This window comes from Sus scrofa, chromosome 9 (genome assembly GCF_000003025.6).
Source record: "Sus scrofa isolate TJ Tabasco breed Duroc chromosome 9, Sscrofa11.1, whole genome shotgun sequence".
NCBI classification, from domain to species: domain Eukaryota; kingdom Metazoa; phylum Chordata; class Mammalia; order Artiodactyla; family Suidae; genus Sus; species Sus scrofa.
In genome coordinates, this window is record NC_010451.4 from 65,731,356 (window position 1) to 65,755,056 (window position 23,701).

A 23,701-nucleotide genomic window follows, 5' to 3' on the forward strand; every position below is an offset into this window, starting at 1 on the left:
CCGCTGCGTGGATGGATACAGACTTCCAATTTAACTTTGGCTCTCATTTATTGGGCTCTTCTTTTGTTCCAGTCATTGTGCTGAGAACTTTAGGCCCGCAGTCAGTCCAGTTTCTCAGTTGCAGACAGCAGAAGCAGACTTTGGTTGTCACAAACAGAAAGAGATTCACCCCAAGGTTATTAGAGGGACCACAGAATCAAAGGAGGCGAAAGAAGCCGACTCAGAATTGGGCAGCAGCCGAGGGAGGCTAGCCAGCAGAGACACATCGAGGGCACGGCTCAGGGACAGCCTGTTCAGGACACCAGCACTAACATTGCCCACCCTGGACACTCCCTCCAAGGGTGCCAGAACCTTGGGATGCCCACTGCCCTCTCCGCTGCTGTCCAACACGTGCCTTACCTTATCCCCGCAGCCCTTTGAGGGAGATAATCTCAGCTCCATTCTGCAGATGAGGAAATTGAGGCTTAGAGAAGCCTCAGGTCACCAGCCAATCCATAGAGTGGGTTGGATTGGAATCAACAGGTGTCAGATGGCACAGCCCATGGCCCTCCACTCCGCTCTGCACCGTCTCCTTCAAGGCGCACCACCCACGATCTTATATAAACGCACCTCCCTGCATTTATGTAAGTTCCTACACAGCAGCCCTGAAATCCTAACGTGCTAGCTTTTTTGGATCTATATATGTGGGGTATGTTTTGGGTGCTGACACAATGTAGTGGGAATATAAAGATAGCTAAGGCTGCACAAGAAGGCTGAGGATGTAGAGAGAGGGCCTGTGCACGGAAGTGGGTTGATTGAAGCTGCGTTCTGGAAGTTATACATCAGCCATTCAGAGATGCTGGAAAACAGGGGCCTGGCCTGAGGCTCAGGGAGCCCTGCAGAATCTGGCCAAAGACTCCCAGTGTCCTCACCTACCCCTTTCTGGCTCCCGTGTTTTCTGGCTGTGCATCAGCCACCCTGCGCTGGCTTTGTAAAGAACCCTCAGGAGCTCCCGTCGTGGTGCATTGGTTAATGAATCCGACTAGGACCCATGAGGTTGTGGGTTCGATCCCTGGCCTTGCTCAGTGGGTTAAGGGTCCGGCTTGCCATGAGCTGTGGTGTAGGTCGCAGACGTGGCTCAGATCCCGGAATTGCTGTGGCTGTGGCAGAGGCTGGTGGCCACAGCTCCGATTAGACCCCTAACCTGGGAACTTCCATGTGCTGCGGGAAGCGGCCCTAGAAAAGGCAAAAAGACAAAAAAAAAAAAGAAGAAGAAGAAGAACCCTCAGAGGCCACCACTCTGCAGCCCCATCATCTTCACTAAAAGATTCCCCCACTGAGGATGTCCTCCTCAGACCCAGATGCCCCAGAGAGGTCAAGGGCAGAGCTCCAGGCAGGGTAGCCAAGCACCCAGTCCTGGTCCCAGCTCCACCTCCATCACCCCTGTGACCTCGGCGCCAACTTTCTGGCCTTCCATTTCCCTATGACTCAATCCTTTTGCTGCCACCGCCGTCCTCCCACCCTCCTACCTCTCATCTCCTACCTCCCACCCTGGCCAAATTGAGATCATAAAAAAAGATCTCAGGGTTCTTTGAGCTCTTTGGAGAGTCCACATCAATGCAGGGCATCATTAGCATCATTACTATTAAATATTAATAATGGCATTAGCTTTGTCTATTATAAGCCTGAAAAGATGCTCCGCGAGCCCTGGATTGAAATGGCTAAGAGAATAATTAGGCCCCTCTGGGCCGCAGACCCCTTCAGGCCCTCGAGCGGAATTAGGAAGGCAAATGTGGATGGGGTGGTGAGATTTCCCTTGCAGCCCCCTACCCGGTTCATCTTGGCTCTCCCTGGACGCATAAAAATCATGGTCCTTCCGGTCCCCAACACCCTCACGCCAGGAGCACATCCCCCTACCCTGCCTTGTCCATCCCGGACAAGGTGCAGCCCCCCCACCCCACCCACTGAAACCTTCACCCACCACTCAGCCTCCTTCTCCCCCCATCTGAACTGTCACAGCAGTTATTCTCCACCATTCATTCACCAGCCAGCAAATAGTTGCGGGGTCTCTGCTAGGCACCAGGCTCTCAGCGAAGCTGCGTAGGGAGGGGATGGGGTGGGCTGGAAACAGAGGCATGAATGAGACCATGTCTACCTTCAGAGACTGTGCAGTGGAGGTGATAAGAGCCAGTATCTTGTATGGCACTTGTTCGTACAAAAGGTACTTTTTAGGAGTTCCCGTTGTGGCTCAGTGGAAACGAATCTGACTAGCATCCATCTGCATCGCAGGTTCGATCCCTGGCCTTGCTCCGTGGGTTAAGGATCTGGCATTGTCGTGAGCTGTGGTGTAGGTCGAAGATGAGGCTCAGATCTGGCATTGCTGTGGCATAGACTGGCAGCTACAGCTCTGATTGGACCCCTAGCCTGGGAACCTCCCTAAAGAGACAAAAAAAAAAAAAAAATGTACTTTTTTTTTTTTTTTTTGGTCTTTTTTTCTCTTTAAGCCCGCACCCGTGGCATATGGAGGTTCCCAGGCTAGGGGTCCAATCGGAGCTGTAGCTGCCGGTCTACACCACAGCCACAGCAACACCAGGTCTGAGCCATGTCTGTGACCTACACCTCAGCTCATGACAAGGCCAGATCCTTAATCCATGGAGCAAGGCCAGGGATTGAACCTGTGTCCTCATGGATGCTAGTCAAGTGTGTTAACCGCTGAGCCACTATGGGAACTCCAAAAAAAAGGTACTTAAAAAAATTATGTTTAATTCACACATCCTCACAACTATTCTAAGTAAGAATGGGATTATTCCCATTTTATTGATGAGGAAGTGGATTCTCAGAGCAATTAAGCATCCTTCAGTGACCTGCCATTGTCATCCAGCCAGGAGGGACAGAACCACCTGCCTGTCACTCTTCCCACGAGCTGCAGATGGACAATCCTGGTACCACTCTCAGGCTGCTTCCAGAAATGTCACAGGCACAGAGAGGCCACACCCTGTGGCTCTTGAATCCCCCATTGTTCTGGGCAGAGGTGCTGCTCCGTAAACACATGTAAACACATCCACAGTCCTGGGAGCATGCCAAAACATCTGAAGCCTGAAACCAGACATAAAGAGGCTGCTGGTGGGAGGGGCCAGGAAAGGTTGTTTGAGGTTTGGGACTGTGCAACACTGTCAGGGCCCTGGGGCCTTAGCAGGGTCTCAGCTTCTCCACATCGGTCCCCCCAGGGCTGGCCCAAGGCCCCTCCTGAACCACTGGAGAGCCAATGTGCCACCTCTGGAGGAAGAAGCAGATGGTCTGGGGAGGGTTGCGTTACATGGCCTTCAAGATATCTTCCGGGAGGTCCCTCTATGGGGTCTTCATCTGTTTACAGGCAAATCAGTGACACATTTGATCAGCCGCCTCATCGTTTTCTGCTGGCCCTCCTCAGCCCTGCCTCGGAGTCTGTGGAAACTCCACTTGGAGATGAGGTGTCTCGCTCTGGACAATACGGGGATGTACTGATGAACCACAGTGAGGAGAGGCTCCCTTTACCGTCAACTGTGCTGAGGATTCTGGGATCCAGCAGCCACCAAAAAAGAATAAACCTTCCTGTCCCCTGTTTGGCCCTTCCCAGAAGGGCAGGCAGGTGGTGGGAGGTTGGAGTCCATGGATACTGGAGCCAGAGCGGCGGTCTCGGCTTCTCCACTTGTTTACTTTCGGCAGATGACTTGGTCTCTCTGAGCATCCTCTCCAAAGTAAGAAGAGTAATAACAACACATATCTCTTGGGTGAAAAAACTCAAGTAAAGCACTCAGTACAGTTCTTGGCACGTTGGAGACACTCAAGTTATTATTAATAATGTATACAGTAGTTAATAATAATATCATAAACCCTTCTGTCATTATCAAACTAAAGAACCCACAAGCAGAACTCAACCTGGACCCCCAAACGCTCAACTCACTTTCTTGTCAGAAACAAAAGCACCTCGGAGGCCAACAGTGAGGAGCCCCAATAATCCCCCAAATCCAGGATCGGCTGCGCCAAAACTTTGGGAAATCCAGTCCTAGGCTTAGCACTCTTGGGTTCACTTATTGTGGCAGCCGGAGTCCACTTGGGCAGAGCAGGCAGATCTCAGAGAGTTCTGAGAGAATCTTAGAAACCCCAGTCTCTTGGGGCAGGAACCATGAGGTGCCCCAAGGACCCAGCCCCCACCACGAGGGCAGCAGCTGTCTTAAAACAGGTCACAAAGACAGCAGTCTCAATCTAAAGTAATCCTGCTTGCAAGCATTTCCAGACCCTTGGCCCCTGAGTTGGCCAATCGTTGGCCCCCAGCCCCAGGGCAGCAAATGAGCCATCCACCCCCTTTTGGCAGCCGTTTCTGCTTGGAGAAAACCTGGAGCCCTCTCCTCAAGCCTGGGCTGACTCAGGTGGCATCAGAGGGCAAGGCTCGCCTCAGGAGCTCAGGGCCAATGTGCAGAAGACAGACAGATAAGGACAATGTGGGCAGAGGCAGGGGAGGGAAGGACACCCTGGAAGCACTTTGCACAGCAGCGGGCCAAGTTATCTAAGAAACGTCGCTCACACAGTCTCCATCAGGAGCAATGAAGACTGTCTCCCGAGGTGGGAAAGCTCTATGCAGGGGCAACAGAAGGACAGGAGGGGGAGTTCCCACTGTGGCTCAGCGGTAAAGAACCAGACTAGTATCTATGAGTATGGGAGTTCGATCCCTGGCTTCACTCAGTGGGTTAAGGATCTGACATTGTCATGAGCTGTGGTGTAGGCTGGCAGCTGCAGCCCTAAAAAACAAAAAGGAAAAAAGAAGGACAGGAGGGAAGAGCATATGGGAGCTGGGCAGGCATTAGGTCTTAGAGGCTGGGTAGAAAAACCTCCCTATACCATATCTCTTTCTCCTTTCCCAGGCCTTCTCTGTGGGCCCAGGTCTAGTCCAAAGCTCCCGTACCCCCTCCTCCACTTAGGAAGACATGAAGCCATGCTCCAGGCTTGACAGGAATGCCCACTGAAAACTCTGAGGCTGGCCTGCCACTGCCAGGTGTTTTCGCATCTGGACCACTCATCAGACTTGCCTGTACGAGCCGGACAGCAGGCAGACCAGAGGGGGGTGAGAAAACAGTGACAGCTTGACAAGGCCCACTGCCACCCCAGATGGCTGGTCTCTCCTCCTCCAGGCCCCCGCCTTCCTAGGCACACCTGCCACATGACAGGAGCAGAGCAGGAGAGATGTGTCATCACCTGGGTTAGCACCTAGAATCTCTGAGCTGGCCGGGACCTTGGCCATCTTTAACCCCTTCGGGCTACCAGTGAGGCTCAGAGAGGAGAGGGCACTTAGCCTAGAACACACAGCCAATCAGTAGCAGTCTACCTTTCAGACACACACACACACACACACACACACACACACACACACACACACACACGCCCCCCCATCTAGTGAGCTTTTCATGACATCACTCCGCTGGCTGATTGAAAATGGGCGCAGAGCCACATGCGCTGATGTGAAAACGGGGTCCAAGATCTATTACCTAGTTTACAAATATTTTGCAAATCATGAAGTATTGTGTGATCCATTTGCAGAAAATAATACTAATAACTCATGCAATTATATACATGAAAATAATAAACCTGGAGACCTTAAATTGGTGAGATACCGTCACTACCTTTTCATTCCCTCTAATGTTTGGGTATTTGACCAAGAACCCCTGCCAGTTACTTTGATAAGCAAGGGAAACAATAACGATGACCATGTGGGGTGGGGAGGGGGAGGGATGTGGGGGAGGGGTACCCCTCCTCCCCATTTGCCCTGCACCGAAAGCTGGGGATTTCTGATTTGCAGCTCTTTCTCTACTAGGGGATTTCTGGAGGATGCAAGGAGTTTGCCTTCATGGGTCTCCAGGTTTTGAGGCACAAGAGCCACTTTCTCTTGCCTCCTCACCGCACCCCTCTCCAGCCCTTCAGTTCTGGACTGGGCAGGCAAGGTGGGGCAGGCGGGCCAGACAGTGCCCGGAGCGGAGCTGCCCATGCATTATGGAAGACGCGGGCGCCCGGGCTGCTCCCTGGTCCTTAAATGACAGCAAATGAGGTAAAGCCGGGAGGGTGGGGACGGGAAGCGGGGCGGGGGGGGGGGCAGAAGGAAACCGTCTCCAGGGCCCCTGAGCCTTGGCGGAGGACCGGAGCCAGCCAGTGAGCGGAGCCTGGAAGAGGGAGGAGCACATCTTGATGCAGAGATGCTGCAGTGGCTCCGCCGCGCACGAGCACGAGCGCCCGCGCGCGCGCGTGCACACACACACACACACACACGCATACGCGCACACACACACACACATACACACACGCCCTCAGCCGCCACCGGGCCGCTGCACCAGGACAGCAGCGAGCGGCTGAGGCCAGCAAGAAGAGGAGGAGAGCGGCCCAGGGGGCTGGCGGCCGGGCTGGCTCCGGCTCCGCCCTCGAGCAGCATCCACTTGCCCCAGCCAACACCCTTCCTTCACCCCAGGTAGGTGCCAACGGCTTTTGTCTCCTCCAGCCCAGGGGCTTGCCGGGGCGCTGCTCCGAGCTCAGTTCCCTTGCAACTTGGGAGGGGGCCGGGGCAGGGCAGGAACCCAGCCTGCTGGCAGGGGCCAGTCAGGCTTCTCACCCCGGCCGCACTGGGGGCCATCAGGACCAGGGATCCCTCCGCCCTGCCTACGTGGGTGGCATCCTGCAGGGCCCTGGCAAGCTGAGCCTGGTCGGGAAGCTGGACCCCAGCGGCGTGTCCAGGAAATCAAGCCGGCCACAGGCTGGTAGCAACAACTGCCTCCAGGGAGGGCAGCAGCTCTGGGGGCGGCCCTGGACAATCCATGAGACCGGAACCCAGACCCTGACCTGCCCCTAGATGTCCCTGGGTGGAAATGAGCCTGACTGCCCAGATTTGAGGCTGCTCTGGGTCTGCCTCTGCAGGGTGACCTCTTTGCAAAGTCTTGCTTCTGTTGGACAGTCGGCGCTGTGGGAGAAGAGGGGAGACTGGAGCACCAGTTTGGGCAAAGGCGTGCCCAAGAACAGAGATTTAGGGCAGAGAAACCGAGGCAAGTCCCATCCCTTCCCCCCTCCCCAACCTTATCTTCTCCTCACATCCCTCCCCTCATCCTCACTGGTGGGAGGGGAGGATTTGCAGAAGTTTGGCTTTCCAGTGGGCAAAGGGGCTGGAACAGAAGGAGGAGGGGTGCGGTTTAGGGGGTCTAGAAAGAGAGGGCCATCCTTCTGTCCAGCACCACCGGGCTTACATAACAGCCAGAGGTGGGGGAAGCAGCCCCAGGCAGTGTCCAGAGCTGAATCCCATCATCTTCTTCTCCGGGAGGGGTTCCAGGGTCTGGGAAGCAAGGGAGGGGATGAGCTTCCACAGTGCAGGTGGAAGGAGAGTCCTGGCCCTACACGGGGACAAAGCCAGCGACCCTTTGCCACAGCCCACCGGGGGCCGAGCCTGGCTCTAGCTGTCAAAGTTGTTTGGAGGTTGAGGAATCTAGACAGATCAGGACAGGCTGGGCTGCAGAAGGGTGGGTTTTCCTGCCCTTAACTTTCCCGCCCTCCAAGTCCAGCCTGCAACTGGCCAGACTCTTACCACCCTTTCCTTTCAGCCTCACTCCCCAAGGCCCCAAACTCCCTTCCCAGCCCAGCTGGTATCCTTTTTCTTCTGCTCGGGGAGGCAAGAGGAGGAAGTGCCCCAATAACCCAGGAGGTGGGTGGTGATCTGATCTCATCTTGGCCAGCGATCTCAGGCTCCTCTCCCAACCTTCTGGCCAGAGAGCCCCTCAGTCAGTGTAAGCCTCTGAGTCTCTGCCTCCCAGTTGCACTCAGAGGGACCAGATGAGCCACCAGCCTCCAGAGAGCAAGGGCAGTGAAGGGTGGGCCACCTGTGGGAGAGGCTTGGGGCAGGGGGGAGCCTGAGAGATGGTGCCCTGACCCTGGCCTCGGGAGGAGGGAGTTCTGCCTTTAGAGACAGCAGCATCCAAGCCCTTCCCCAGGGGGCTCCCCCAGTTAACCCTTTCCAGCCAGGCTGCAGGACCACTCAAGCAAAGCTTTTGCTACAAGGTCAAAGTGCTTTCTAGTTTCCCATGAAACCTCTCAGGAGTCCCCAGCCAGCAAGAGGGAAGTGGGAGGTGAGATAGATGGGGCGGTGGCCTCCAACCTCAGCCCATGGCATCCAAGTCACCCAAGGTCCAGCTGTCCCTCTAGGGCTCACCACGAGCGGTGAAGAGAGCAGAGGCACACCGCCCTGGAAGCGGGGTGCCCTGCCGTGTCTCGTATTCCCTGCCGTCTTCTACACCCCCACCCGGCCGGGCTCTCCTCTCAGTCTCCCTTCCTGATCAAATGCTCTCCACCACCTACCCCACACCATTCCCCCTGCCAGGTTCGCTCCTTATGCAACCCCATCCCAGCACCTTCTGTGCCAGCAGTTGTTCAGACAGAGACACATGTGGGATGGACCTCTGAGGATGTGTGCTCAACGGCATGGTTGCATAGGTTGTCTCTGGCTGACCGGACTTACTCCTCAGGAGCCAATACAAGGAAGGAGATGCCCCTGAAGCCTGACTCCAAGGCCATCAGGGAAGCAGTGTATTGAGGGCAGTTTGAAGAACCTTGTGCCCCCACCCCCGACGTGAGCTCTCAGGCAAATGTTTGTGAGATTATCTCAAAGACGCCTTTGAGGAGTTCCCGTCGTGGCGCAGCGGGAACAAATCTGACTAGCATCCATGAGGATGCAGGTTCGATCCCTGGCCTTGCCCAGTGGGTTAAGGATCCGGTGTTGCCGCGAGCTGTGGTGTAGGTCACAGGTGTGGCTCAGATCTGGAGTGGCTGTGGCGTAGGCCAGTGGCTACAGCTCCGATTCACCCCTTAGCCTGTGAACCTCCATATGGCACGAGTGCGCCCCTAAAAAAGCAAAAAAAAAAAAAAAACCCACCTTTAAGCCTGAGGTCAGAATGACAGGGTTGAGGGTTGAGCAAGAGATGGCTGATACACAGGGAAGGAAGATCTGGAGCAAAGGATGTGCCAGTGAAGCAGGAGGGATTGAAGTTAGATTGCAAGAGGCACTTCCTGACCAGGAAGGCCAGCCATGAGGAAGTGGGGCAGTCTCCTTTCCAGTGTCTCTCTGAGGGTGTGGAGAACGAGGGTCTCGTCCAAGCGTAGAGACAGTCCTGCCTGCAGGTAGGGGTTGGGCTGGATGATCCTGGATGTTTCTTCCAGCCTCACGTTATCCTCGTAGGAATGGTACAGGGGGAGGTGACTCGGGAATCCCTAAGACAGCGGACATCCTTTTCTCTCTGTCCTGCATGCTGGTCACCTCTCACCCTTCCAGAACACCCTAATCTAGGTGCCAACACCTTGGGGGTTGGCTCACTGGGAATATTCATGGGAGTTTCTGTGGGTTCCATGGGTTCGGTGCCCTGATGGTGCCGTCTTGGAGTAAAGTCCTTCCATGGGTTTAATGAGGTCTTTTGCTATAAAATGAGCCCATATTTCCCTTTTTACCCAAAGAGGATGCAAACAAAAGCAAAAGTTTGTGACCCTCTCACCCCGAAATGAACATGGTCCCTTCTAGGACACTTAGCATCCTTATCTGATGAGTGCCACCCCACACTCAGACACCATCCCAATGAAACCTGCTGGTACCTCACTTCCAGCCCCAGCCCACATCCTTTCAAGGTCCACCAACCTCATAGATCAAAAGACCCCCCTACCCTGGCTCTGGCTAAAGGGTGGCCTACCTGCAGCACAGCCCAAGAGGTGCAGTTAATTTGGGCCCCAGAGTGGAAGGGAGAGGCAGGTTCAAACCCGCCTTGACCAGCCTGTCCAGGAGTTGGGGGGAGTCACGTCTCAGCAGAGATGAGGGGACAGGCAAAATTGTCTCAGTCATTTCTTCCTGATTTAAAACAATTCCTGAGTTGAAACAATGGCTCCTACTCCTGATGTCCCCCACAGGGGCCCAAAGCTGTCACTCATTCTGACCCCATGCCCCACACAGAGCAGGCAGGCAGGTAGGAAAACCTAGAGTCTGGGCGTTACTCGCCCCCACCCCCCGGTCGGCTCTCCCCTTCTGTCCACTCTCCACTTGGAGGGGTCTCTCCAAGTGGAGAAGGTGAGGACAAGAGGCCCAAAGACTCCAGACTGCAGGTCAGGAGGCCTGATGCCAAACGCTTAGGCAAATCCTCGAGCCTGGGAGTCCCAGCTCTCCCCAGAGGGCACGGCAGTGCCAGGGCTGGGGCCTCAGGGAACCAGCTGCAAATACAAAGAGCCCGCAGAGAAAACTGAGGGGCGGAAAGCGAGGCAGCCCGCAGAGGGGGCTGGGGAGAGACCCAGCTGCAAGGCTGCCCTGTCACCAACCAGTCCCTCTCCCCCACTGGGCACGAAGGTCCCTATCCCACTCAGACATGCCTGAAGGACCTCCTCCAGCTCAGGACGCCAGCCTCCCCCCTTGAAGGGGACCCCCAACTACAGTCCCCTTCCTGCCAGGTCCTGCCCCACCTGGCACGCGGCCCCACCAGGCCACCGCAGATCCAGTGATCCTGTCCCAGGTGGCAGATCCTCGCAGACAGAGTCCCCCTCTCATCTTAGACCCTGCAGGCAGGAGGCAGGGGTGGCTGAGGAGGAGGACCTGCGTGGATGGGTCCATATGTGTGTCCAAGCCAGATGCTCTCCTGAATGCACGGAGTCCAGGTGTGACTTTGTGTGTTCCTGTGCCCAGTCTGGAGTGGCGTGCCTGCCAGCGCGTGTCCAATCCCACCACACCTTGAGGGGGGTGAGGAGGAAGGCGCCTGCCCAGGGAGCTGCGAGAGTCTGTGGGTGTTCTGAACAGGTGTGTGTGACTGCGGGGAAGTGAACCCGACTCACAGCCAGGCACAATGTCTGGGGACACACACACGTGTGTGTGTATGTGTGTGTCTGTGTGTCTGTGTGTCTGTGTGCTGGGGCCTGTGCTCGAGGCCCATGAGGATTCCCAGTGGGGAGCTCTGATCTTTCCCAAGCACTTGCTCTGGGCCAGGAATGATGCCACTCTCACAAGAGTGTCCGGAGGTGGGCACTACCCTTTCTCATGCCCATTTTGCAGATGGGAGACTGAGGCTTAGGGACGTTAAGTCATGAACATAATAATTAGGGTTATACGGGTTAGTGATGCAAAGGTTACGCGAGCTCGTAAGTGCCAAGCCGGTTAACACAAGAGCCCAGCCCTTTAACCAGTGCGCTGTACTGCTGGGCAAATGATGCTGAGGACCTGAGGGGCCCCTGTGAAAGCTGGCAGCTTGTAAATCACTCAGTCTCCAATTTCGACTATGCTCAAAACTCCTTTTTCTACCTCTCCCCATCTGAAAGCTGCCACATCCCTTGATGCTCAAATTTCCGTTGTCCTGGGGAAGGATGGAGAGCTGCAGGGCCAGGAGCTGAGAAGCCCAAGCGGAAGCCCTCAGGCAAAGTGTGTCTTTCATGCTCTGACTGGCTCCGTGCAGGGGTCCTCAGCCCTATGGCTCACAGCCTTCCATGCCCCAGCTGTCCCCCAGGCCTGGCAACTCAGCCAGTTCCCCCAGGTGCCCCTGAACCCCACGTGGCCTATGAACCCGAGTTCTCCCAGGATGGGCCCCGAATGGTGACAGCCTGTGCCCGCCTGTGCCAGCCTCTGCCTGCACCCCTGTACCAGGGCAGCTGGCCAGGGCCAGGCCTGGAAGGCTTAGGGTTCACAGGGCCAGCTCTGGACCTGGCAGAGCTCCACTCTGGCCTGCTCCTGACAAAAAGGCCTCCTCCCTCCCGGGCAGTCTAGAATGTGTCTGAGGGCAGACGGATGGGGAGACGACGGGCCCGTGCCTCTTGTGATACCTCCTCTGGCTGCACTCAGCGGGGCAGGGAGCTCCGTGGTTACTGTCTCTGCAGGGCTTAGCACAATGCCTGGGACGTGGTGATAAGTGGAAATGGATTCAGGGCAAGACTGGATGCCAGTTGCCTCATTTCAGGGAGACAATAAGCACTGCCCTTCGACCCAGTCTTGTGCGCACGCACATGTGTGTGTGTGTGTACGCGTGTGTGTGTTCACACAAGGTCTTGGCCCCCATGGGACTCAAGTACATCGGATGGGGCTGATCCGTCTCTCATGCTCCAGGAGGACAACCCAAGGTCCTCCCCGTTCCAAGCCCCACCCCCACTCATGTCTCCTCTGAGGCTATAGGTCTCAGTCCCCAGGGGGTGCACAGGGTCCTTGGGCCCAGAGGCGACTGATAAAAGTTTGGATTAAATTGATGTATATGGAGTTCCCGTCGTGGTCAGTGGTTAATGAATCCAACTAGGAACCATGAGGTTGTGGGTTCGATCCCTGGCCTCGCTCAGTGGGGTAAGGATCCAGCGTTGCCGTGAGCTGTGGTGTAGGTCGCAGACACGGCTCGGATCCTGTGTTGCTATGGCTCTGGTGTAGGCTGGCAGCTACAGCTCCAATGAGACCCCTAGCCCTGGAACCTCCATATGCTGCAGGAGTGGCCCTAGCAAAAAGGCAAAAAGACAAAAAAAAAAAAAAATTGATGTTTAGGATGAGCAGAGGGGTGGATTATCCATGATGTGTGGTAGTTACTTCTGGTAAGAGATATAACAGATCCTTCTGACTCCTGTGGGGTAGAGGTGAATGATCCGGGGTGCAGGGCTTCTGGTGGGTCACAGCACAGCAAATGAGGCAGAGCAGGGTCCTCACAGCTGGTGCTGGCCAGGGACACAGATACACACACACAGGCAATATACACAAAGACCAGATATACCCATACGCAGACATGCAGACACATGCATATGCGCAGAGGTACAAGACCAGACCATGCATGTACACAGGGACCTATTCACAGAACACACAGATACATACAAACATCACACACATGGGTACACACCACACCCCACTCCCTCCAGCACAGCTGGTGGGCAGAGCAGACTCCTTGCCCCAGAGTGTCCAGCCCCGGCCACAGGTCCCCATCTGTCTCCCTGCTTGGCTCTGGCACACTCCGGGTAAGTGCCTGTCTCCTGATCCTGCACCTACCCCCTCGCTGAGCTCCCAGGACTGGCAGGCCAACCAGGGCAGGAAGCAAATGGTGACTGGGCATCTTCTCTGTGCCAGACTCCGGATGGGGCACACCTGCACCAAGGGGGCGTTTTCAAACTGCTCAGAGCTGCGGGACCGTTTGTGTGAAAGGAACCTCAGTGGGAGAAGGTCCAGCAGATAAAGCAGATACAAGCAGAGCCGCTCTGGCTGAAGTAGGGAGCGGGTGTGGGGCCCTATCCTCTCCCCACACCCTGGTCCCTACTGCTACCCCAAGGCAAGTAAACCGCCCAAGATGACTCTTCAAGGTCCGCATACCTCACTGGACACTCCGAACAGCTCTGCAAAGGAAGTGCTGTGGTCTCCTCTTTGCAGATGAGAAAACTGAGGTCCATCAGTTGCTGCTTCATGCGCTGCTAGGGCATGAAGCCACTGCCGCCAAAGCCTGTGGTGGTTCTCAGTGCCTCCCTGGCTCCCTGTCATGAGGGTGGCTCCCTGTGTTTGTGGGCCATCCAGGGCCTTGCTTCTAGATTCTCCCACGACTAAGCACCCGGCTGACCCTAGTGACTTGGTGTGTATGTAAGCGTGCATGTGTGTGTATGTTGGGGTGAAGTTGTATGTGGGACAGGGAATGTGTGAGAGTGTGTAAAAGTGTATGAGGAAGCATGTGAGAATAAGTGTCAGTGTGCCTGTGAGATGGCGTGTGTATGAGAGTGTGCATCTGTGAGAATGATTGCGTGTGGGAGAGCATGAGGGTGTATTTGTGTGTGTGTGTGTGTGTGTGTGCGCGCGTGCGCGCGTGCATGCATCTGCTCCCTGGGGAGCACTGAAGACTGGTCAGCCCACTGTGAGAGTATGAGAGTGAGCGTGAGTTTAAGTGTGTGACCTGGAGGCATGTAATCATAATTAGTGAACTGTAATCAGTTCAATGTGACACGCAAGTGACGCAGTTTCGCCTGCCCCCCCACCATGGGGGGCTCACCATCTTCTGATGGATACCCTGCCCAGCCAAGACCCTAGGGCTCTGTCAAGAGCAGAGCAATTCAGAGTTCCCGTCATGGCTCAGCAGTTAACGAACCCAACTGGCATCCATGAGGATGCAGGTTCGATCCCTGGACTCGCTCAGTGGGTTAAGGATCCGACATTGCCGTGAGCTGTGGTGCAGGTAGCAGACGCGGCTCAGATCTGGCGTTGCTGTGGCTGTGGCGTAGGTTGGCAGCTATAGCTCTGATTTGACCCCTAGCCTGGGAACCTCCATATGCTGATGGTGCGGCCCTAAAGAGACAGACAAAAAAAAAAAAAAAAATGAGCAGAGCAATTCCATGTTCACGTGCCAGCATCCAAGGACTTCCTGGCAGGGGTGAGACATGAAGGGGGCCTTGAGAATGAGTGTGCCTGGCTTAGGAAGCTCATTACCCTGGGGATGGAGTCCTGCGAGCAAAGGTACAGAGATGGGGGAGGCAGGGCAGTGTTGGAGGGGCCAGAAGTGCAGAATTTCTAGGTTTAAGTCTGGACTGAAAGTGGCAAGGACGGGGAGGGGTAGGTAGTGGCGGAGAGGGGGCACCTGGGCCCCCTCCTGAAACCGGGAGGTGGGTGAGCCTGGAGCTGGGGCGGGGGAGGGAGTGCCATCTGCTTAAATACCACTTCCCCCCAACTCCCACCGGAACACCAGCTTCTCAGCCCACACCCTCCCTGACAGGCCCTGGGGCCACCTGGCCCCCCATCCCTTCCACTGCCAGCTCCTTCAGGTGCCAGCTGTGGCTGCTGGGAGGCAGGAAAAGGGTGGAGGTGATCAACGCTGAGATTTGAAAGGGTTGGGAGCCTTTTTCTCCCAGGGACCAGAGCCTGCAGTGAGGCAGGGAGGCCCTGAGCACTGGTCTTCGGACCCTGCACTGGCCCCCTAGGGGCAGACTCTCAGGTCATCCACAGTCCACCCACTCCACCTCCCCACCCCCACCCAGGGGACAATATTCCTCCCTGGCCCTCGGCCACCCTCTGTGGGAGCATCACAGTGTGAAGACACACCCATGCTGCAGATGAGAACACTGAGTCACAGAGATAGCCTGGGTTTGGGAGCCAGTTAGTGGAAGAGCCCCAGCCAGGCTCCCTCCCTGAGCCTTAGACCCCCTCTTTCTGCTCTTAGGTTTCTGCAAAGCAGGCAGCAGGACAGAGAAGCAGAACCTGCAGCAGGGTTACCTGGTTCTCTGTGGCAGCTCTGACAGGGAGCTCAGTGACCCAGATTCACTCTAATAACCAAAAAGCAGGCCCCTGGGATTCCTTACTCCCCCTTCCCCTCCCAGAACTGGGCAAGTCTGCCAGGAGATGGGAAGTAGGTAGAAGGCTGACCCCATCCTCTCCCCACAGGATGAGAGCCCCTCCTCTCAGACTGATGGAGGGGGGCTCTGACTTGCTCTCCGTGCCCCCCAGGAAACAGGTTCTCCAGAGCTCCGGGATTTAACCAAGTCTCGGCTCCTCTCTGCAAGAGGGAGGCTTCTCCGGGAGATGCGTTAACTGTCTCAGCCCAGGCCTGTCTGGGCCCATTAGCTCATCTGGTTGGGGAGCGTTGCTGAGGGCGCCAAGGTTATGGCTCCATCAGGCGCAGTTCATCAGTGCCCTACCTGGGGCCCCGGGGGGAGAGGATATGTCTGCCCCCCCCCCCCCAGTGAAACTCCTCCTCCCCAATAGAAAAGCAAGGCTGGTCCCCAGAGGCTTGATGCAGTTCCCAGAGGGGCTGATCACCCCCTACCCAGGCATCTGGGGGGGGCGGGCAGGGCAGAGTGGGCCCCCATTGCTCAAAGATGGGACTAGTTCCCCAAATCCAGGCACGGGCCCTGCTCTCTTCTGACCCTATGCCAAGAGCTATTACAGGGTGAGCAGGCAGTGGCTTCTCGCTTCCCAATTAGTCACTGCTTTTACTTCCTGAGCAACACCCTGCTGGCTGCAGGGGAGGTAGGATGGGGGGTACAGGATAGAGCCAGACTCCCTGGGGGCCCGCAGGAGGCACTCAGCCCTGGGAAGAGCTCCTTGGTAATAGCCAAGCCCTTCCCCTGGGGCCCTGGGGAGGGTAGGAGCGATTCCGGCCTCTCCCCAGCCGGAGGTAAAAGCACCGCTGACCCAGATGTGCCTGGAGCTGGGAGGGGCGCACCTCAGCTCACAGTCCTCCCCCGTCTTTCTGCCTCCCCAGGTCCTTCGCAGCCTCCAGCCAGACTCTGCCTGGGCTGGGCTGAGGCTCTGCTCCTCTGCTCTCCCCTCTGCCTGGAACACCCACCATGGGGACTGCCCGCAGGAGGAAATCACACTTGCTACTGCTGGTCGCTGTGGTCCTCGTCTCCGCTCCGGGTAAGAGCCCAGTTCCCGAGCCCATCTGGGAGGAGTCTGGTGTTGTGTCATTGCTCTTAGGTTAGCGATGATTCCAGAAATAATTGACTCTGCGTTGCTGTAGCACTTCAGGTTGAGGCCATTTCCTTGTAAAATTTTCCTGTTTGGGGGTTTTACTTTCCCTTTTTTTTTTTTTTTTTTTTAAAAAAAGTATCTCAATGTTTTTGATTTTGAATTTCTGGGATTACTCATAAGGTTATACATACTCTCTTTTTTGGGATTTGTATTTCCTATTTATTTACTTATTTATTTATTTATTTATTGGCCTTGTGCCCAAAGGCACATGGAACTTCCCAGGCCAGGGACCGAACCCATGCCACAGCAGTGACAACACGGGATCCTTAACCTGCTAAGCCAGTGGGGAACTCCTTACTTTCCCTTTGAGATCAGGAGGAAGAGAGAATGAGTCTTTATCATATTGGAGATGAAAAGAAGCAGGATCCAGAGAGTGTGAGTGGCCTGCCCTGGGTCACACAGCAAGACGATGGCACAGCCAGGTCTCTACCATATCAGCCCAGAGTTGCAGCCTCTTGAGAGACCTTAAAGCTTCAAGATTAAATTAATTTTTCCCCTTTTTTTAATTTTAATTTTTTCATTCGTGTGGCATTTCTACCACAAACATTTGTCTATTTATTTTAATTACTCAATGAATTTTATTCCATTTATAGTTGTACAACAATCATCACAACCAAATTTTATAGCGTTTCCATCCCAAACCCTCAGTGCATCCCCCCGCCCCCCAACCTGTCTTATTTGGAAACCATAAGTTTTTCGAAGTCTGTGAGTCAGTATCTGTTCTGCAAAGAAATTCAATTGTGTCCTTTTTTTAGATGCCACATGTAAGTGATGCATGATGTTGATGTTGGTGTCTCACTGTCTGACTGACTTCACTTAGCATGATCATTTCTAGGTCCATCCATGTTGCTGCAAATGCCATTCTTTCTTTCCTTTTAATGGCTGAGTAATATTCCATGGTGTATATGTACCACATCTTCTTGATCCGCTCCTCTGTCAATGGATATTTAGGTTGTTTCCATGTCTTGGTTATTGCAAATAGTGCTGCAATGAACATTGGAGGACATGTGTCTTTTCGAGTCATGGTTTTCTCTGGATAGATGCCCAGGAGTGGGGTTACTGGATCAAATGGCATTTGCAAGATTAAATTTAAATTTCAAATTCGTTCCTTAGTTGAACTAGCCACATCTTGAGGCCTCGTAGCCTTGTTGGGCAGCACAGATTATATAGAATATTTCCATCACCACAGAAAGTTCTGTTGGGGAGCACAAAACTCTGGGAGGGCTCCTCAGGGCAATGCTGGAGCCTGACAGGGACCAAGTGTAGAGCAGGATCTGGGAAGAGATGAGGCAGAGCAGGGAGTAGGGAAAAAAGCAAGACGGACCCAAGCAAAGGTGCTCACGCCAGAGGTGCTCCAAGGTGGGAGGCGGGGAGGAGGGAGGCTGGCAGAAGGAGAAAGAGAGGCGTGCAGGCCAGGAGGCTCTTGGCTGGCTGGACTCTGGAGAATATCCTGGAGGCGAAAGCGGGGAGGTGCGGTACAGAAGCCCCAGCCTGTCTGGAGCTGGCGGGAAGTCTCCAGCAGTCTGCCGCTGTTCTGAGGGGTCTGCTGGGACCCCTGCTTGGCCTCTCTGCCCGACCCCCAGCCCAGATCAATCGATTTTGCCTTCCTCCTTAAAGATCTCCATGGGAGTAACCGCTGTGGCGCAACAGGCTTATTGGGAGCCCCGGGACGTGGGTTTGATCCCTGGCCCAGCACAGTGTGTTAAGGATCTGGTGTTGCTACAGCTGTGACTTAGGTCGAGACTGCGGCTTGGATCTGATCCCTGGCCTGGGAGCTCCATATGCCGAGGAACCCCCAAAAATGTATTTTCTTTTCTTTTTTTTTTTGTCTTTTTGCCTTTTCTAGGGCTGCTCCCGTGGCATGTGGAGGTTCCCAGGCTAGGGGTTGAATTGGAGCTGTTGCCGCCGGCCTACGCCAAAACCACAGCAACGCCAGACCCGAGCCACATCTGCGACCCACACCACAGCTCACAGCAATGCCAGATCCTTAACCCACTGAGCAAGGCCAGGGATCGAACCGCAACCTCATGGTTCCTAGTCGGATTCTTTAACCACTGCACCACGATGGGAACTCCAAAAATGTATTTAAAAAAAAGAGAAAAAAGATCTCCATGGGAGAAAGGGTACCCATCCTTCCCCGTCTTGCTGGAGTTCTAGCCACTCACACTCCACCTCCCCACCCCACAGCCCCTGCTCGGCTGCAGCCTGTACATTCACAGTCCTCTGTCTCACCAGGGAGGCTTCGCTGGCATACTTTCTGATGTTCTTATTATATCCTAACTGCCGCCCAAGTCAGTGGCACTGCTGAGAAGTAGGGCTGACCCAGAGGGTGGGGTGGAGCCTCCCAGGCTCCCACCTGCAGGCCTCACTCACTGTGCCGGGCAGGGCCCCCAGGTCTGCAGGAGGTGCTGGGGTAGGGAGCCCAGGCTGCACAGAGCAGGAGACACTCCCCCCGGGGAGGGAGCAGAGGAGCCAGCCTGGGCTCCTCCATACCCCCCACCCTCAGGGGACAGCTCAGTGGTGGGGCCCCATCACCTGCATCCTTAGACCCAGACGGGCAGGAAGGCTGAGGAAGAGGGGACCTGGTCTCCCACCTCCAAGAGCTGCAGGGGCGGGAGTGGAATATCCCATTGCCATTCCCACCCATTAGACAGCTCTTGGCTGTCTTTGCTCACTTATCCTGGGGATGCCTGTGCCCCAACTCAAGGCAAAGGGCCCCCCAAATGCAGGTTCCTCTCCACGCTCCCATCTCCCTAATCTCCTTCCTTGGCAAGGACTGACACCTGTGTCTGTGGGGGCAGCATTGCCAGGACTGGAAATCAGGAGAGAACCAGAGAGCATGCCAAACTGGGGCAGCACAGAGTGGGTGGCTTTGCCTGTGTGTGTGTGTGTGTGTGTGTGTGTGTGTGTGTGTGTGTGTGTGTGTGAAAGCACACGTGTGGGTGGATGTGTGTGCAGCTTGAGGGAGGTGTGGGGTGAGTGAAGGTGAGTCTGTGGATGTCTGAGGGGGTGAGATGTGAGTGACTGAGTGACTGCATGGAGAGCAGGCTGCGTGGGGGGCTGTCAAGCGTTTATACAAGTGTGTATAGAAGGCCTTGTGCCACCGTGCAGTGGCTCTCAACCCAGCTGCCCTTCAGAATGCCCGTGAGGCCCTTCTAAAATCTAGATTCCTGGGCTTCACTCCTAGAAATTCTAATTCACTACCTCGAGGTGGAACAGCCTCTCTGAGGTTCCGATGGGAAACTGAGGTCAAGGATCCTGAGCCCTGTGCTTGGAGTGCCCATCGTGGCTCTGTGGAAACGAATCTGACCGGCATCCATGAGGATGCAGGTTCGATCCCTGGCCTCGCTTGATGGGTTAAGACTCCGGTGTTGCTGTGAGTTTAGTGTAGGTCACAGACACAGCTCGGATCCCATGTTGCTGTGGCTATGGTGTAGGCTGGCAGCTACAGCTCTGATTCAGCCCCTAGCCTGGGAACTTCCATAAGCCAAGGGTGCGGCCCTAAAAAGAAAAAAAAAAAAAGTATCCTGAGTCCTGTGGTTAAGGATGCTGGCTCCAGGGTGGGGCTAGCCAGGGTCCAAATACCTAGACCTGCTCTTTTTTTGCTGTGGGATTTGGGGCAAGTTATTTATCCTTTCTCGGTCTCAGTGTTCACAGTAGCCAAATGAGAAAACAGAGGTACCTGTCTTAGAGGGAAGTTATGAGAAAGAAGTGTGGGGCTTGTATCTGATGAAGAACAATAGCTCTATAAAGAGCTTTTTTTTTTTTGCTTTTTTGGGGCCGCACCCACTGCATATGGAGGTTCCCAGGCTAGGGATCTAATCGGGAGCTGCAGCTCCCGGCCTACGCCAGAACCACAGCAACATGGGATCCGAGCCACGTCTGTGTTCTACACCACAGCTCGCAGTAACGCCGGATCCTTAACCCACTGAGCGAGGCCAGGGATCGAACCTGCAACCTCATGGTTCCTAGTCAGATTCGTTTCTGCTGCGCGATGACAGGAATTCCAATAAAGAGCATCTAGTTTTATTATGAATGCATGGATATAAATAAGTATACATGGACATTTGTAAGCCCCTACGTGCATGGGGTTACAGATGTGTGTATCATGTGTCTATCTGACGACTGGAGTAGCTTAAGAGGTATGTCTGTCTGGATGTGTGATGTCTGTGTGTGTAAGGAAGTCTGTGTATGTGAGAGGTGTGGAAGCTGTGCATGCGTGGATAGGGGGGTGAGGGTGTGTCTATGGCTGAGTGCAGGGAGACGGCTTTCTTAGGAAGAAAGCCCATCTTCAAGCATCAGGGTGCCCCAGGCCCACTCGGCCTCCCCCCCGCACCCCCCTCACCATCCAGACAGAGTTCCTGGAAGCTGCTATTATGCGAGGTTGTTCCCAGCAACCCCCCACTCCCCCCCCTTTCCCTCCGCTCACGGCAGTCCCAGCTGGGGCAGGGGCCCTACCCTCCACCACCATCATTAACTTGGGATTAAGCTGGGCTCTCCAGCCGAGATGATGCTGCTGCTGGCCACCGTCTTGGAGGCCTGGGGCGGCAGCGAGGGATAGTGATGGGGGGGGAGGGGGATGCCATTTCAGGGAGCCCTGCCTCCTTGCTCATTCTGAGAGCTGCTTAACAGCTGCCCTCACTCCCAGGGGTCCAGGGCCGGGCCTCAGCTGTGGCATGGCGCCCACCCCCAGCCCTGGACTCGGGGTGACAGCTGGATGTACCCGGAGAAGAGGCACTAATTGGTTAATGGGCATCCCACCACCCAAGACCCACCAAAGAAGATCTGAAATCAGCTGTAGTGAGGGGTGGGGGCCAAGGAGGGCCCCTGCCTGACACCCCAAAGGCAAAGTAGGCCCAGCCCCACCAGGCAGCAAGTAGAGCCCACTCCCCAGCCCTGTGGAAAGGCAGGTGTGAAATGCTGCCCCCGTGAGGCCGGACAAGGTGTGTGAAGAGCAGCGCATCCGGCCTGGGGAGGGGGCCAGGCATGAAAAGGCCACTTGCAGGCGGGGTACCCATTTGCTCAGCAAATCCAGGAGCCAGAGGACCTGCACGTGTCACAGTCTTGACCTGTGACTCCGGGCATGTCGTTCCCTTTTCTGGGCCTCTGGTTCTTGAATTGTCACTCTGGAATTTTATAAAAATGCCCCAAAGCAACCTGCACGCTGTCCACCCACCAATGAACCTTTCTTCTTCCCCTGATTCCCACCTCAGCCCTCACTTGGGTCCAGGAGACTGCAGCTGAGTACACACCCTGGACCAGGCTGACCCCTCCCTCTGGACCCTGGCGGGGGGATTGGTCTTCTTTCTATTTCACACGTGAAGATGCTGAGGCTCAAAAGGGTCCTATTATATCTAGTCAGAGGCCCTGAGCTGCAGCAGTTCTCTTGGGCCGGGCTGCCCCAAGGGCACCAGGCTCCAGTGCCACACCTCCTCTCGCCCCGTTTTAGCCAGTGGCTTCCACCCCCCGCAAATCAGCTCTTCTGTGGGTCCCCTGACTGCTTTCATTCCAAGGGATCCCTGCACTTGAACCTGAACTCCTATTATGGCTCTCACCTCCCTGGGCTATCAGTTTTCTGCCTCCCTCCCTGGACTGCAAGCCTTTGAGGAAGAGGCACTGTGTCCTACTCAATTTGCTACACAGTCTCCTGCTCAGTATTAAGTATACAGCAGGTACTCAGTACCTGAGTGTCGCAGGGGGATTGACAGAACCAACTTGAGTAGCTGGGATCTGCCCAACCTATTAAAATTCAAATTTCAACACAATCCCATCAAATAAAAAATCCAGTTCTTGGAATTGCTGTCGTGGCGCAGCAGAAACGAATCTGACTAGGAACCATGAGGTTGTGGGTTCGAGCCCTGGCCTCGCTCAGTGGGTTAAGGATCCAGCATTGCTGTGAGCTGTGGTGTGGGTTGCAGACGCGGCTTGGATCTGGCGTTGCTGTGGCTGTGGTGTAGGCCGGCAGCTGAAGCTCTAATTCAACCCCTAGCCTGGGAACCTCCATATGCTGCGGGTGTAGCCCTAAAAAGACAAAAGACCAAAAAGAAAAAGAAAAAGAAATCTGGTTCTTCAGCCGCACTAGGTGTATTTTAAGGGTGCAATAGCTCATGACTACTGTAATAGATGGTGCAGAAAATGGATCAGCACAGAGAGTTCTCTTGGACAGCACCGCCCCAGAGGCTGGGCTCCAGCTGCTCCCCAGGCCCTGAGACCTCTGATGCTGTCCCCATCTGCAGCTTGGAGCTCAGCCCGGGGTTCCCAAGCCACCTTTGGGCCTGTCTTTGAAGACCAGCCCCTCGGTCTGCTATTCCCAGAGGAGTCCACAGAGGAGAAGGTGACCCTGGCTTGCCGGGCCCGGGCCAGCCCTCCGGCCACCTATAGGTGAGACCCCCCCCACCAGTGGTGCCGGGTGGCCCTGTGCGGCCGGGCAGCTGTTCCTCCTGTCAGCCCCCCTCCTCCCCCGCCACAGGTGGAAGATGAATGGCACCGAGATGAAGCTGGAGCCAGGCTCCCGCCACCAGCTAGTCGGGGGCAACCTGGTCATCATGAACCCCACGAAGGCCCAGGACGCCGGCGTCTACCAGTGCCTGGCCTCCAACCCAGTGGGCACCGTCGTGAGCAGGGAGGCTGTCCTCCGCTTCGGCTGTGAGCCCCCCACTCCCGCCACCCCAGGAGACTTTGGGGGTGGGGAACAGAGGGCTGGACAAAAGTGTCCAGAGAGGGCGGTGACTCCTTCCCCAGGGAGGCTGAGCTGAAGGGGAGGGCGCAGGCTTGGAGGACAATGCCTGAGGGCCCGGTCTCCACCCCCAGTTCTGCAGGAATTCTCCAAGGAGGAGCGAGACCCCGTGAAAACCCACGAAGGTTGGGGGGTGATGTTGCCTTGTAACCCGCCGGCCCACTACCCAGGTGAGTCAGGCCCCGGGGCCGTGCTGGACGGAGGGCGCAGGAGGGGCTTGTGGCCACTCAGCAGAAGAGGGATGGATTAAGAGCTGGTGAGTGACCCTTGGAAGGGGATCCCTGGGTCCCCGGCTCTAAATGATTCTGTGCCCCACCCACCTCCTCAGGCTGGGAGGTTCCTGTTTCCCAGGGGCTGTTTCCCAGCAGACGACACACCCTGAGGGCAGGAAGAAAGTTGCATTTTCCCTCTAGGTCTCCCCTCAGCCCCAGGTTCAGAGCCTGGGGGCTCTCAGAACAAAAAACCAGATTCCCAGCAGCACGCTGGGGTCCCAGCCAGAG

General features: G+C 55.6%; 1 protein-coding gene across 1 annotated transcript in view; it reads left to right on the forward strand.

Annotated features, from left to right (window-relative positions):
• The window catches only part of CNTN2 (contactin 2), a 38,925-nt gene continuing 21,356 nt past the window's right edge, over positions 6,133 to 23,701 (forward strand). The window contains 5 exon segments of the mRNA XM_021063272.1: positions 6,133 to 6,472; positions 16,197 to 16,351; positions 22,702 to 22,846; positions 22,935 to 23,110; positions 23,276 to 23,371. Coding sequence (XP_020918931.1) covers positions 16,282 to 16,351; positions 22,702 to 22,846; positions 22,935 to 23,110; positions 23,276 to 23,371 — 487 coding nt within the window. The 5' untranslated portion in view covers positions 6,133 to 6,472; positions 16,197 to 16,281.